General features: G+C 39.4%; 1 protein-coding gene across 3 annotated transcripts; it reads right to left on the reverse strand.

Annotated features, from left to right (window-relative positions):
• Positions 1-124: 124 nt before the first annotated feature.
• On the reverse strand, positions 125-10,994 carry slc43a3a (solute carrier family 43 member 3a). 3 transcript variants are annotated; one of them, XM_084556936.1, is made up of 13 exons: positions 10,889-10,994; positions 9,326-9,665; positions 6,955-7,084; positions 5,100-5,146; positions 4,199-4,275; positions 3,971-4,063; positions 2,873-3,012; positions 2,165-2,301; positions 1,712-1,855; positions 1,495-1,602; positions 1,232-1,418; positions 403-526; positions 125-296 (listed from the first exon to the last, which is right to left on the reverse strand). In XM_084556936.1, exons 2-13 carry the CDS (start codon positions 9,513-9,515, stop codon positions 150-152), a joined length of 1,524 nt encoding a protein of 507 aa, XP_084413062.1. In that variant the 5' UTR covers positions 9,516-9,665; positions 10,889-10,994; the 3' UTR covers positions 125-149. The 3 variants fall into 3 exon arrangements, with proteins under 3 accessions (XP_084413062.1, XP_084413063.1, XP_084413064.1); XM_084556937.1 differs by lacking the exon at positions 10,889-10,994 and having other exon boundaries at positions 9,326-9,860; XM_084556938.1 differs by lacking the exon at positions 10,889-10,994 and having other exon boundaries at positions 6,955-7,077; positions 9,326-9,501.
• Between the last annotated feature and the right edge of the window lie 2,706 nt (positions 10,995-13,700).

Raw genomic sequence — 13,700 nt, forward strand, 5'->3', positions numbered from 1 at the left:
AAAATCATTAGAAGAAACATCGGTCCACTAATAATAAATTTTTAAAATATTGTCATATTTATTTTTTTAGTGAAAAACAATCAAAAGCAACAGACGGCAGAATTTTACAAGCTGAAATGTAAAAGACAAACACTTTTTTGAACGTCCCTCTACAGTTTGGCTTCAGCCATTCTCTCAGGAGTGGCTTCAGTCTTGGCCTTTTTCTCCCGGCAGCGAGCTTGTTTTCTGCAGTGAACGAGGACATAGATGGGATGGATAAATGCCAGCAGAGTGAGGAGATTGAGTGCAATGTCCACCTGGAACAGATGAGGAAAAACAGCTTCCCATTTATCTGAGGTAAGTAGCTGAGTGAAAAGTGTTAGAGATATGGGACTGATGTCTTGGACAATATTGAAAACTTACATAAAAGGGGTCCCCACCCAGAACTCCTTTGACCAGGGCGAAGCAGGGGTACTGCAGCAGGGAAATGATGGCCGACAGGGACATCACCAGGCCGTACATCTTCCCAAAGTGACTGGTTGGAAAACTGAGACAGCAAGACCGAACCAAAAATATAATGTTACAAAAAGCTGGTTATAAAGTCAGTAGTAGCCCTGCAGTAACTGAAAATTTGTCAATTATCCAAAACTCTAGATCCTACATTTCCCATAATAGCTTGTTTCTTAAATGCACCTTACAGGGTAATGCCACATGTTTTTCAAATGCCTGGTCTCCAGTTTGTAAAAGACTTTTTTTATCTCGAGCAATGCTTTGCAAACAGCCTTCATCCTTCACTCCACATTGTGCCCAAGCTTGCATATTTTGTGTCAAATTTAAAGAATCTTTTTCAACAATAATGACCACACAAAGGCACAAAGAGGCTTGATCAAAATCGTGTTTACAACATCATGGCACAGATAGGAATAAAGTGGTGTTTGGTAAAGTGTCTGTGTTGAGTACTCAAAAATATGTAAATTCTTCATATTTGCGGGAGCAATTGTCACAAAGACACTTTCACTATGGCTTGCACTTAACTTGCACAGAATGATTTATCCTTGACTCTTTAAGTCCCTATGAATTATGGGTAAATGAAGACAAAGATATGCAGTTGATGGAACAACTTACAGTTGACTAAAAGCAAATACAGCCAGTTGAAAATGCTACATAGTTTAGCCAAGTAAAGCACCACAAATTTTTGATTAATTGAAGTATTCAGTCAGTTTCCTCCCGTATGTGTGGGACAGAGACTCACGCAATGCTAATGAAGGCTGCATTTCCGCCATAGAGGAAAGAGCGGTTGAGGACTTGTAGGGCAAAGGTGAGATACTGCAGTGGGAGGAGAGGAACGGAGGCACACACAGAGAAGAGCAGGCACTGCAGCGAGGTCAGGAACAGAGACAGGCAGGAGGAGCGCAGGTCGGCCTCCTGCTCGGTTTCTCCTACAGCGGGAGGAAGAAATTCAGTTGCTTTGCTGCGCACACTAACATGCAGGCACACCGGCGGCCACTAATTTACCAGGAGCCAGAGGCTTTCCCTTGTGTCTGTCCAAGATGAGTCCGTTCCAGGGAGCGCACAGCACTCCACAAAGCTGCGTCATGGCAAAAGCATTGGTGTACTGACTCACTGAGGGACATGGAGGCATAGAGGACAATGAGCATGAGGTGACAAGAGAAGGAACGATCAGTTTCACATGTTATTTAATAAATGTCATAAAGAGGGTCTAAGGGGTTACCCAGGTTGGGGTCATCGTTGGCCAGCCGGTTGAGCATGGGGTTGAGTGTGCCGATGAAGAGATAGTGTCGCAGCTGCATTATGGACAGCCACAACAGATGCCACAGGAAGAACCAGGAGAAGACACAGCTCCGGAAACTCGCCACTAAACATACAAAAATTCCCTTTAATACCAGCAATACTTGTGATAAACTAATGTTGTTCTTTTCTGAACAACAAACAAACTGAAAGAAGACTTTCCAGTCATTCATAAATTACATGATTAGATGAAGACTGGACAACAATTTAGAGTCTGTGCCTCCATTATAGTGGAATACAATAATAATACATTAGAGAATACATCACAATGATTGACAATATTGCACAGGAAAATATGAAGTGGTCACTTCTGAATGTCACGTTCGCCTCATCCTTGTCCTAAATATTAAGATGATGGTAACAATAAAATAAGTACCTGTGTCCTGGGCCTCTGTCTCGTCCTCAGGTGTTCTGTTGTCCTTCTCAGTGGACTTCTGCGGAACATTCGTTGTACTGTCCCTCGTCCTTTCAAACTGCTCCACGTTGTAAGAGCTGTCCTTTCCGCAACTCACTCTGAGCATCAGAAAAAGAATAAGACATGAAAAAGATTATGATTTGACAAAAATTTAACTCTTTGGAGCATAACGACCAACGCTTTGTCAACTGAACACCAGCCTCCGCACAATACCACCCCTACAGTGAAGCATGGTAGTGGAAGCATCATGCTGTGGGGTGCTTCTCAGTAGCATAACAGAGATTGCCTGGAGTGGTCAGACTCAAATCTTATCAGAATATGAGTATTGTTAAAAAAAATAAAATAAAAGAAACCTCTGCATGCAATTGGATAGTCCCGCAACTAATCAGAGCCATTTTGTTGTAACAAATTCAACTCCACGGCACTCAGATGACGTGTATGACTATGATGATGTTACTCTATAATTCATCACCACATAAAGCCAGCCCAAACTATTTGATTTGCCTGGGATATCTTTGCCAGAGCAAAATCGATTCCCATCGGAGCAGTGTCAGACCAACTTTCCACCACAAAAAAAATAAATGTGTCCAGTGTTTGTATGGCTTCCAGGTTAGTACATAGTTGCTATTAAGAAAACTAATGCATATACAGGCTCTGTGATATTCTTACCCATAGGTGTAGGACTGAGGCAGAGGGTAGGGGATGTGGGTTCTTGGCATCAGCAGGATAGTCCTGAACACATGTATGATGCTGCAAATCGATAAGATGAGGAAGGAGGTTCGGAGAGAGATTCCCTGTTCATACAGAACCTGTTAAAGATATTGATTAAGCCAAAAGAAAAGGAATAAGTTTCATTCATGACAAATTAAAATATATGTTGCCTTCAGCTAAAATAGAAGATATGTGTGAAATAAGCACAAACTTCAAATAAAAACTGCATGTGATATAGAAACTGAATCTCTTATCTACTAAATAAATTCATGGTTGCGGTTCCAGACGGTAGCCTGATTTTTCCTGTTTGCTTTGTTATTTTATAATCTCGAGGAATGTTTAGACCTTCACTGTGTCAACCTGTGGCAAACTGAACTGATTTGACATTTTTAGAAAGAACACACCAGTCCATATACAGTACGTTCCCAAAAGTCACACATAATTTGTGTGGACAATATCAAAACCATGAAGTCCAAGGGACTCTCTGTTGACCTCCGTGAAAACCTGCAGCAAGGCAGAGCAAGGGTACAGAATAAAATGGAAGAAATTTGACTTTACAACTAGAACCCTTCATAGTGTTGGCCGGCTGAGTTACTGAGCAGAAACGCCCTTGGTTGGTCATTCTAACAGAGTTTATGTCTTTAGCAGAAATGCCTCCATGTTGTGGCTGATCGATGTATAGTGAAGCACGGTGGTAGAAGCATCATGCTATGTGAGCTTCTCCGCAGCAGGACACAGAGAGTGGCTTCAGGGACTGTCTCTGACTGTCCTTGCCAGGCCCAAGTAAAGGCCAGACTTCGAGCCTAAGGAGATCAAAGAAACTTCTTATCTGACCTAACAGTCTGACAGAATTTGCTTGGATGAGTACGATAACCTAGTTTTTCAAGCAGAATTCACATGTGTAAAATCTGTAGGGAATTTTAAAGACACGTCAGTCATTGTCTTTAACTGGCAAAAAATGGCAATTTAACTTAAAGTTACAGCAAAACAAAATGTGCAAAATGTGAAAGGATCTACTGAAGTGACACTAACTTTAGAATGGTTGCACTGTTTTACCTTTATGATAACAAACACAAATGCTGAGGAGTCAAAGGCACCATTGTAGAGGGTGATGATGGTGGAGCGGTGAGCAGCAAACAGGTTGCCCACCTTATCGTGACACAAAAAGTCCATAAGTGCAAAACATATGGTTTATCTTAAAGTTTAAAGTAAATATATTTTGTTTAGGACATACAATTTGCTTCTGTGCTAAATATTTGTACAGGAATACAGAGGCGTATTTACCTGAATGTTAGTTAGAAGGAGCAGAATTCCTCCCACGGCGATGAAGGAAAGGGCTGGAAAGAGCAGCTGTGAAAATGCTACAGAACAGTTGAAGACAATCTATTAGAAATTATTCCCTTCAATTATGTTAAGCTCGTGCAGTGCTTGATTCCAGTGACACAGCTCAACAGAAATGTTAGGGGTTTAGTAATGAACAGCTGTTATAAAAAAAAAAAAAAAAAAATCCAATTAAAATATATTTCAAGAGATAGTTGATAATTAAATATGGGTTTAATATGATTATGGAAAGTAGTAAACTTTTGGGTAATCAAGCAAATTTCTAATGGCTGTCAGATTCAGGATGGGAAAGCATACACAACATCCCTGCTGTCTGACTGTAAAAATATTTTTAGATTTATTGATGCAGCTTGAAAAATCTGGACAGAAACTTTGCCCCTGAATAAAACGTTATTCTGTAAACGTGCCAGTTGAGCCAGCAGGCTAATTTTTAAACCACAGTACCTTTGCAGGTGTAATGACAGCCACAAAAGACAAATTAAAAAGACAATTGCACTATAAACATGATTTATAATTAATTTCATATAAGAGGTATTTAACTAAGACACAGCATCATGCAGAGAGCAGAAACAGCATAAACATTTCATTTAATAGGCTGTACACAGTTAATCCCTGGTTATATCTGTACATCTATAATATCTGTGTTTGCAAAATGTAGAAAGTTAAATCAATATGTATGTCTTAAATGTGACTGGAACACTAGGGAAACTGTAGGGGAAATAATCATGACGGATTCCGTAGTGAAATCTATTTGCAATTTAATTTCCCTAATTTACATTAAACTGGATATGCTGCAACATATTCTTAAAATAATCTGATTGTGTATGTTTCTTTGTGCACCCACCTGCACTGGAGAAGGCCACAAGGAGGGTTCCAGTAGTGTAAAGAGAGCTGGAGAGAGATAAACGGCTATTAAAAAGAGAAACATCAGTATCTCTTTTCATTAATCCACCAGCTATACATGCATTCAAACACATATTTTCAGACGTTTAAATATTTTCAATGTTTGTCTTTGTCCGAGTGTCCACGGTGGGACTCTTTAACTTGATAATCCATTTCACATTATCTAAAGACAGATAAACTGTTACGCACATTGCAATAAATATGTAACTTGGAGTGTCAATGTGTAACCCAAAAGCTCAAAAAGGAAAGTAAACAGACGATTTCACATTTTGCTTGGAATGGGAAAGAATTAACATCATATTTTTAGTGAACTGTGTCCGCTATGGGCAGAAAGTCTTGGGTCTAAACACCCTGAAGTAGGCCTGAAAGGTCAAACTAATTCATAGTGGCATATATTGCAAAGTATTACCTCAACAGTTCTGTGTCTGGGGTCAAATGATGTGAGCTCTTATCGAGTGTAACCTCTCGGCCACTGCCTGACACTCCCAACTTTTATCTCTGTTAACTTTACAAATCCTCCTTTATCCTAGCTGTAAACTGCAGAAATAACCGAACTACAAACTGAAATATTAAGGTTCAGTGGTAACTCATTTCAGATCTCTGCTGAAACTGACCAAAGGACCAAATAGTTAAATTTCCTAAACATTTGTCTCTCTATGGTGTTGGAGTTCTGGGGTTTGTCGATTGAATAAAATTTGAACAATAAACAATATAATGTACAGTGCCTACGGAAGGTTTTCACCCCATTGGATGGTTTCCACTTTTTGATCAATATCTTACTTACATCTTTACTGTCAAAGTGATTTCTACAAACAGATTTCTACAAAGTAATACCAATTTATTAAAAACATATCACGCAAAACAGATATTATCTATAGATAATAGAAATAGCTTCTACAAGTGACTATTTAGCAAATGCACCCCTGGCTGCCATCAGAGCACTAATTCTGTGTGGAAAGGTCTCAGTCAGGTCTGCACACACCTGGACACTGCAGTTTTACTCCATTCTTCATTATATAACTGCTCAAGCTCTGTCAGGTTTAACTGGGATTGTAGATTAACAGCTCTTTTGAAGTCCAACTACAAATTTTCCATTGGATTAAGGTATTCACCTTGTTTAAACCGTGTGTGAGTCGATTTTCCTGTATTGTCTTACTGGGAAAAAAATAGTTCTCTTGGAGGCAGAATCAGTTCGTCCTCCAGGATTTACCTATATTTTGTCGTATCTGTTTTACCTCTGCCTTTTCAAGCCAGCTGGGCCTGCTGCAGAGAAGCATCCCGTCAGCATTATGCTGCCACCACCATGCTTCACAGTGGATGGTGTGTTTGCGGTGATGTGCAGTGTTTGGTGTACTAGTGGAGGCTAAAGAGTTTGATTTCAGTCTCATCAGACCAAAGAACCTTCTTTCAGTTGACCTTGGAGTCTCCCACATGTCTTTGACTAAACTCTTGTTGAGATTTAATATGAGCTTTGCCACTCTCCTACTCTTCCAGCTGCAGAATTTGGGTTTGCTTTGATTTTTGTGTGTAGATTCGTGTAATAGTCCTACACCCAATAAGAGCCATTTTGTTGTAAACTAGTTCAGCTCAGTGGCGCTCAGATGCGTATATGATTATGTCACTGTTACTCTTCTGTCCTTCACCAGATAACAGTTTGATAGGCCTGACAGATCGTTGCTGGGGCATCATATGTTAATTTTCCTCCACAAAAAAAATGTGTGGGCTGAGGAAGGTTGGTCTGGCTTTCAGCCTAGTCTTCAACTGCAGCCTGGAGAAGGATTTTCTTTTTGACTCACATCCCCAGCAGTCTGGTCACCATGGTGCCAAAGCGATCAAACAGGTAGCCATTGACAAGACTCAGGAAGTTGTTCAGGAATGAGGCGATTGTGAAAACCAGAGAGAACTGTTCATCCTGTCTCCTGCAGCCTGCAAGAAAAAGAAACAAGCAGGATCTGAAAGGTGGAACGCCTTCATACGTATAAGCCCTATATTTGTCTATGCAGCAGTGATGTGCAAATGCAAAAACCTGCAAAGGAGACGTGGTAGTAGTACCTCCTGCAGTATGTGTAAAATGTCTGTGTTCGATGACTTACTTTAACCTTGCTGCTTTTAAAACGACGCCATGTAACACAGCTTATGTTCATGCTCTTGGGAGTACGGGAACTATGTTGTAGATGCATGCACAAGCGCATGAACATGCACAGAAATATACTCCAACCACTGGTTCAACACTACATGTACCGGTAATGTGCCAAAACTAAATCAAAAAATGTTTGATTGCTTGTCAACATAAACTTAAACAATTTAAAAAAGAAAAGAAAGAAAAAGAAAAGAAACAGATTTTCTATGTTTGTTGGAGTTCATATTTGTCTTCTTCTCTAATTTAAAGCTGCATTAATCCATATATTTGACCTTAACATTGGCAAACAGATTTTCAGTCTGTTTTAGCTCATTGCATTTGTTTTGGAGAAAATTCCCCCATATGATTTTTGAAGACATGTGGAACACCCAAAAAACAGCTAAAAGCAGAATTATTATAAGGTTGTGTTCAAAACCACCTGAACCTCTATCAGGGTCATCAAGCAACGTATTGCAAACAACAATAATTATATACGAAATAACATTTGTTACATAACAAGGAACTTAGATATGATGCCAACACTAGCTACTCTACATAAAATATGTCCAAGGTTTTATGGTTTTCTTCCACCAGTTAACCAAAAAGAAGTTCCTTTATTCAATTTAGACTTTTTTGCTTCAGTTTAAAGATATGTGTTATTGTATTTTGTGAACATATACACTATATTACCAAAAGTATTCGCTCACCTGCCTTTACTCATTCTATGAACTGAAGTGCCATCCCATTCCTAACTCATAGAATTCAATATGATGTCGGTCCACCTTTTGCAGCTATTACAGCTTCAACTCTTCTGGGAAGACTGTCCACAAGGTTGAGGAGAGTGTTTATAGGAATTTTTGACCATTCTTCCAAAAGCGCATTGGTGAGGTCACACACTGATGTTGGTCGAGAAGGCCTGGCTCTCAGTCTCCGCTCTAATTCATCCCAAAGGTGTTCTATCGGGTTCAGGTCAGGACTCTGTGCAGGCCAGTCAAGTTCATCCACACCAGACTCTGTCATCCACGTCTTTATGGACCTTGCTTTGTGCACTGGTGCACAGTCATGTTGGAAGAGGAAGGGGCCCGCTCCAAACTGTTCCCACAAGGTTGGGAGCATGGAATTGTCCAAAATGTTTTGGTATCCTGAAGCATTCAATGTTCCTTTCACTGGAACTAAGGGGCCAAGCCCAGCTCCTGAAAAACAACCCCATACCATAATTCCTCCTCCACCAAATTTCACAGTTGGCACAATGCAATCTGAAATGTACCGTTCTCCTGGCAACCTCCAAACCCAGACTCGTCCATCAGATTGCCAGATGGAAAAGCGTGATTCATCACTCCAGAGAACGCGTCTCCACTGCTCTAGAGGCCAGTGGCGGCGTGCTTTACACCATTGCATCCGACGCCTTGCATTGCACTTGGTGATGTGTGGCTTGGCTGCAGCTGCTCGGCCATGGAAACCCATTCCATGAAGCTCTCTGCGTACTGTACTTGGGCTAATCTGAAGGTCACATGAAGTTTGTAGCTCTGTAGCAATTGACTGTGCAGAAAGTCGGCGACCTCTTTGCACTATGCGCTTCAGCATCCGCTGACCCCTCTCCGTCACTTCACGTGGCCTACCACTTCGTGGCTGAGTTGCTGTTTTTCCCAAACGCTTCCATTTTGTTATAATAGAGCTGACAGTTGACTGTGGAATATTTAGGAGCGAGGAAATTTCACGACTGGATTTGTTGCACAAGTGGCATCCTATGACAGTTCCACGCTGGAATTCACTGAGCTCCTGAGAGCGGCCCATTCTTTCACAAATGTCTTGTTTCACAGTCTGCATGCCTGAGTGCTTGAATTTATACACCTGGGGCCAGGCCAAGTGATTAGAACACCTGATTCTGATCATTTGAATGGGTGAGCGAATACTTTTGGTAATATAGTGTATTTCACTCCCTTTGGTTTGAATGTAAATAAAAAAGAGAGGACTGAGTTCCACCTGAAGTTTTTCCACAGCAGGTAACTCAACTCTCAAACTCCTCTCTAAACTCCAGAGATGCTCACCTGCACTGGTCAGGCTGCTGTTGCTGTCCTGGTCGCTGACACATAGATCTCTGAAGTATCCGTCGTCCTTCAACACAAACACCAGGGAGGCATAGCCAAACACCACACCAGCAAACCACAGACACTCCAACACTCCCGAGGTCAGGGTCAGCCAGTAGCGGAGCCGGTTACTAACCTCACACCCTTGCATGATTCACTTCCTCTCTCCTGATCCTCCAAAGGCCAAACAGAACTTCCACTTTGAGTTTCTTCCTCCAAGAATGTTTTTGTATGGTTTTCTCTTGATATAATTATTCCTTCAGCAAACTCTCCTCTTGCTCATTTAGACACAGGTCCTTATCTGAAAGTCGCAAAACAAAAACATAAAACTTACTTCTTGTTCTTGTTTCAGTTACAGCATTATATGTTCTACATGGACACATTAAACCAGTTCACAGCTCCCAAATCCCCTTAATACAGCTTCATAATAAATTCAAAGAAGGATTAAGGATAAATATTCAGAAAAGTGGCATAAAAGTAATGTTTTATTAGTGTTCTATAGTAAGGATGATACCAGTTCTTAAGATAAGACACGTTGAAAGGAGATAACAGTGAGTTTCTTTGTCCTCTGTTACCGACTTAACTTCACTACTCATTCCTGGTAATCTCCAAAATGGATCATCAAACGTAACGTCTGTACTGAAAGGTTGTGGCTGACCATTTGTACTAATTGTTTCTTCTCCAGATTATGGTGGCAACATAAAACAAATCCGGCAGCTGCTAAAACAATGACTGGATAAAGAAGCATCTGCTAGGACGCTACCAAAGCACCTATTGAGATTATATTGGCGTATCTGGATTGTAGTAAGAACTACATTCAAATGAATTCAGTTTAGACCACATTGGTTACAATAACGTAGAGTGCAACCTTCACTCAAATAAACATTTTTGTGATTGAACTTTACTCTCTAATCTAATTCTAACCCATTACATCAGAGGGACATATTGTAATATGTATGCTATTTTTCTTCAGTTACATCTTCTGATTTTAGATAGAAAAAGCTATAGTTTAAGTGGTTTAATAGTCACAGCTGCACTTCACAAACTACGTCACTGCTTACATGAGTTTTATATATTAAATATAACAATTTAAAAACAAATACATTTACTTTAAAATACTCTATACTTAGGAAAACAACTGAGTACATTAACAGTGTGATAATTGTACTTTTACATCATTAAAACAAATTTATCTTTATTTTTTTTCTATAGGGTGGATTATTACTTTAAAAAGTCTCTTATCTTTTTCTGTCTAATGTTAAACATGTGGACAGCAGACATGACAGACAGCGTGGCAGTTATCGTCAGGCGGTGCTCACCGTAATCCAGATTAGTTCACCTAATCTATGCGTAATGGCACATGGCACAACGTGGACGCAAAAGTGCCTCGAAATAGTCCGCCTTGAAAGGTGATCATAACACGTTTTAATGGCATTTTTGCGTTACACGTGGGAGGACATTTGATATTGCATAGATTAGCAAATATCAAAAATACATTATGTGGAAACGGTGAAAAAAACTCACCTGGGTATTGGATGAAGTTACTTCAGCCTTCTGACAAACTACGCAGCATTCCGCTGAAACTTGATGTACCATATGCATTTCTTACAGATGTTTTCCTTGAAATTCCCACGTGAAGCAAAAATTGCGGTTCTCCTGTGCAGGGTCCCTGCAGGGAAGTAATGCACCATGCACTAAGACGCAGCGTCTAATATGCAGAGCACCTCACTCTCTCTCTCTTCCCCCCCTCTGTCCAGAGATCCAGTAATCCAGTAATCTCAGACAGACAGACAGACTCGGGACGTGAAACCACATTAATGCGTGTTTTTTATTGATTGTTTAATTGTAAAAGGCACACGAAAGGTACTCCATTTTAAAATGATATTATATCAATTTAGATGTCTGATAAAACACAATTTAATTTTGCATTTCTCTTTGTATTGGTTTACTCGGGGGTAAGGGTGTTTCTATATGTATGTTTAAGGGTTACCACTCAGCCTCTTCATATAAATACGCACCAAATATCTGACAATGTTAGTGATAAATCTTTACTGCTTGCTTTACTTCTAATCAACTACAAAGAAAAAAGGCCTTAGAGTTGTTGTAAAGGAAAATAAAACGTATATTGTGTTAATATTGCACTTCCCTTGACCAAAAGGCCAGAAATACAACTTCAAATTATGGCTAAAGTTTCTCCTCATTTGCTCACATGTTAACAGCAACAATTGTATACTTTGATGTCGATAAATTAGGCTGGTTTACCTAAATATCTTCCTCAGGAGTTGTAGTGGAAATCAATTTTAAAATAAGTTAATATTTTACTTACCTTAAACAAGTAGTCAGAAATTCTTCTACTCCCTAGTGGCCAAATATACAACAATGCAGCTTTAAACCAAACTAAAAATACTGAAAACAAAAAAACAAAAAACACAGTATGATTCCTGCTGGACACCAAACATCAGACAGTTAGGGATACGTTAGGCTAGCTATTACATAAACAGGAGCTGGCTGTAGCACTGAAGTTGGAAGTTTTTTTTTAATATTTGACAACTAGATGGCACAGGAATTTACTGGTAGTTATGCTGCCATATAAAATTATTGTGGATAAGATGTTATCAAACAATTACATAATATCTTGTTGCAAGCAGTTTGTGGTTATATTCATGACTCTGCCTCATGATGGCCTTCCCACACTGTTCACAGTTTACTCCCTAGAGTGTGAAAGCCTTCCATCGAGCCCAGGAATTCATTCATAAACATCAGCTCATCTCAGCACTGAAAGTGTCCCCAGACTGCTGTGTAGGCCTTTGCTGTCCTCTGGAGGTCTATTGCAGTAGTGTATTCAGCCGACAGAGGCAGGTGAGTTCAAATGGGGGCACAAGTAATTACAGGACATGGCTCTTAATGCTGTATTATTTTAGAAATAATATTGTATTGCATAAATTTGTCCACTGTAGTTTCAATATACTGCTGCATTCGGTCACCTCTTTGTGACATAAATTGCCTTCTGTACACTAAAGAAGGGTTAAAGCCTGAACAATTGTTGTCACAAACAGGTTTCAACCATAAAAGTCCTGATTAGGCCAGTTCACAGGCCAAAGTGACAAAGTGCAAAAATCAATTAAGTTTATGTGTGTGATATCTGATCTCATCATGACACGTCTCCGTTTCTGCAGATTCTTTATTGCTCAACCTTTTCCTCTTCTCCATCTGATCTGGTTGCAGATCTGCTCTGCCTCCATGGTCGATGTGCCCTTGAGGAAGACAAGGAAAAATGACCCGCTGACTTCAAGTAGATCTATGGATACACTGATATGAGGTGCCGGGAGATCACTTTCTCCCCAGACACAATGTCACCTTTTTGTTTAAGTAAAATCCGATATCAAATAAAGGCTGCCAGTAATCTCTTTTTATTTGTTTATTTTTTTAATTATTATTTGTCATGCATTCAAAAGAAATATATTTTTGTGGCAGTAAATCAACTTGTCAGTTCAGTTTGAGCAACCTTTATCTGCTTAGCCATCACATCACATTAGTAATTGAACCACAGTCACTATGCTGTAGCATCTATAATGGAAAGGATTCAATCTTAATTCACTGAATTCATCAACAGAATTTTGTTAAACAATTACATTATTTATGTCTTCATCAAGAATCCCCTAAAAGTCATATTGTCGTATAACAATAAACTCAAGAAAATTTGATTAAATTAAGCGCTAAGTGGAGGACTGTCATATTAGAATGCAGTCATTTCAGTGGCGTGCCTAATGAAGTGGCAAACAAGTGTATATATAGTATACTGTATAACTCTGCTACATGTTTGGCATTAATCAACGTTAAAGCATCAATTCAATCATATGAAAATGACAGGAACCACTCTGTCTGAAGAGAAAAAATAATTTTGGCCAAATTACCACATTTTGTTGAGAAATAAAAAAGCAAACTGAATGAATGCAGGGATTTGTAGTCGAAATAACCATCGTTCGCTTTGCAGCTAAAGATGTGACCAGCACTTAAATATTATGACCACACGGCGGCAATATTGGATCTCTATAAATGGCATTTTGTAATTTTATATTTCCATATAATGTTGTAAAATAAACTACTACTACTACTACTACTAATAATAATAATGTCCAACAAGGTTCAAAAAAAGGCAACTGGACTTGTAGAACTACAAGTTTTTTTTTTCAACCTTGTTGGATATACCATGACCTGGATGACTGAGAACCTTCACAGACAATAATAATAATAATAATGATGTGATGCGCTCTGTTTATTGTTAGACTTAAAAAGAAGACCATACATGAGTGCAAATATGGTTAATGATTCAGAC

This window comes from Chelon labrosus (genome assembly GCF_963514085.1).
Source record: "Chelon labrosus genome assembly, chromosome: 2".
Taxonomy (NCBI): Eukaryota; Metazoa; Chordata; class Actinopteri; order Mugiliformes; family Mugilidae; genus Chelon; species Chelon labrosus.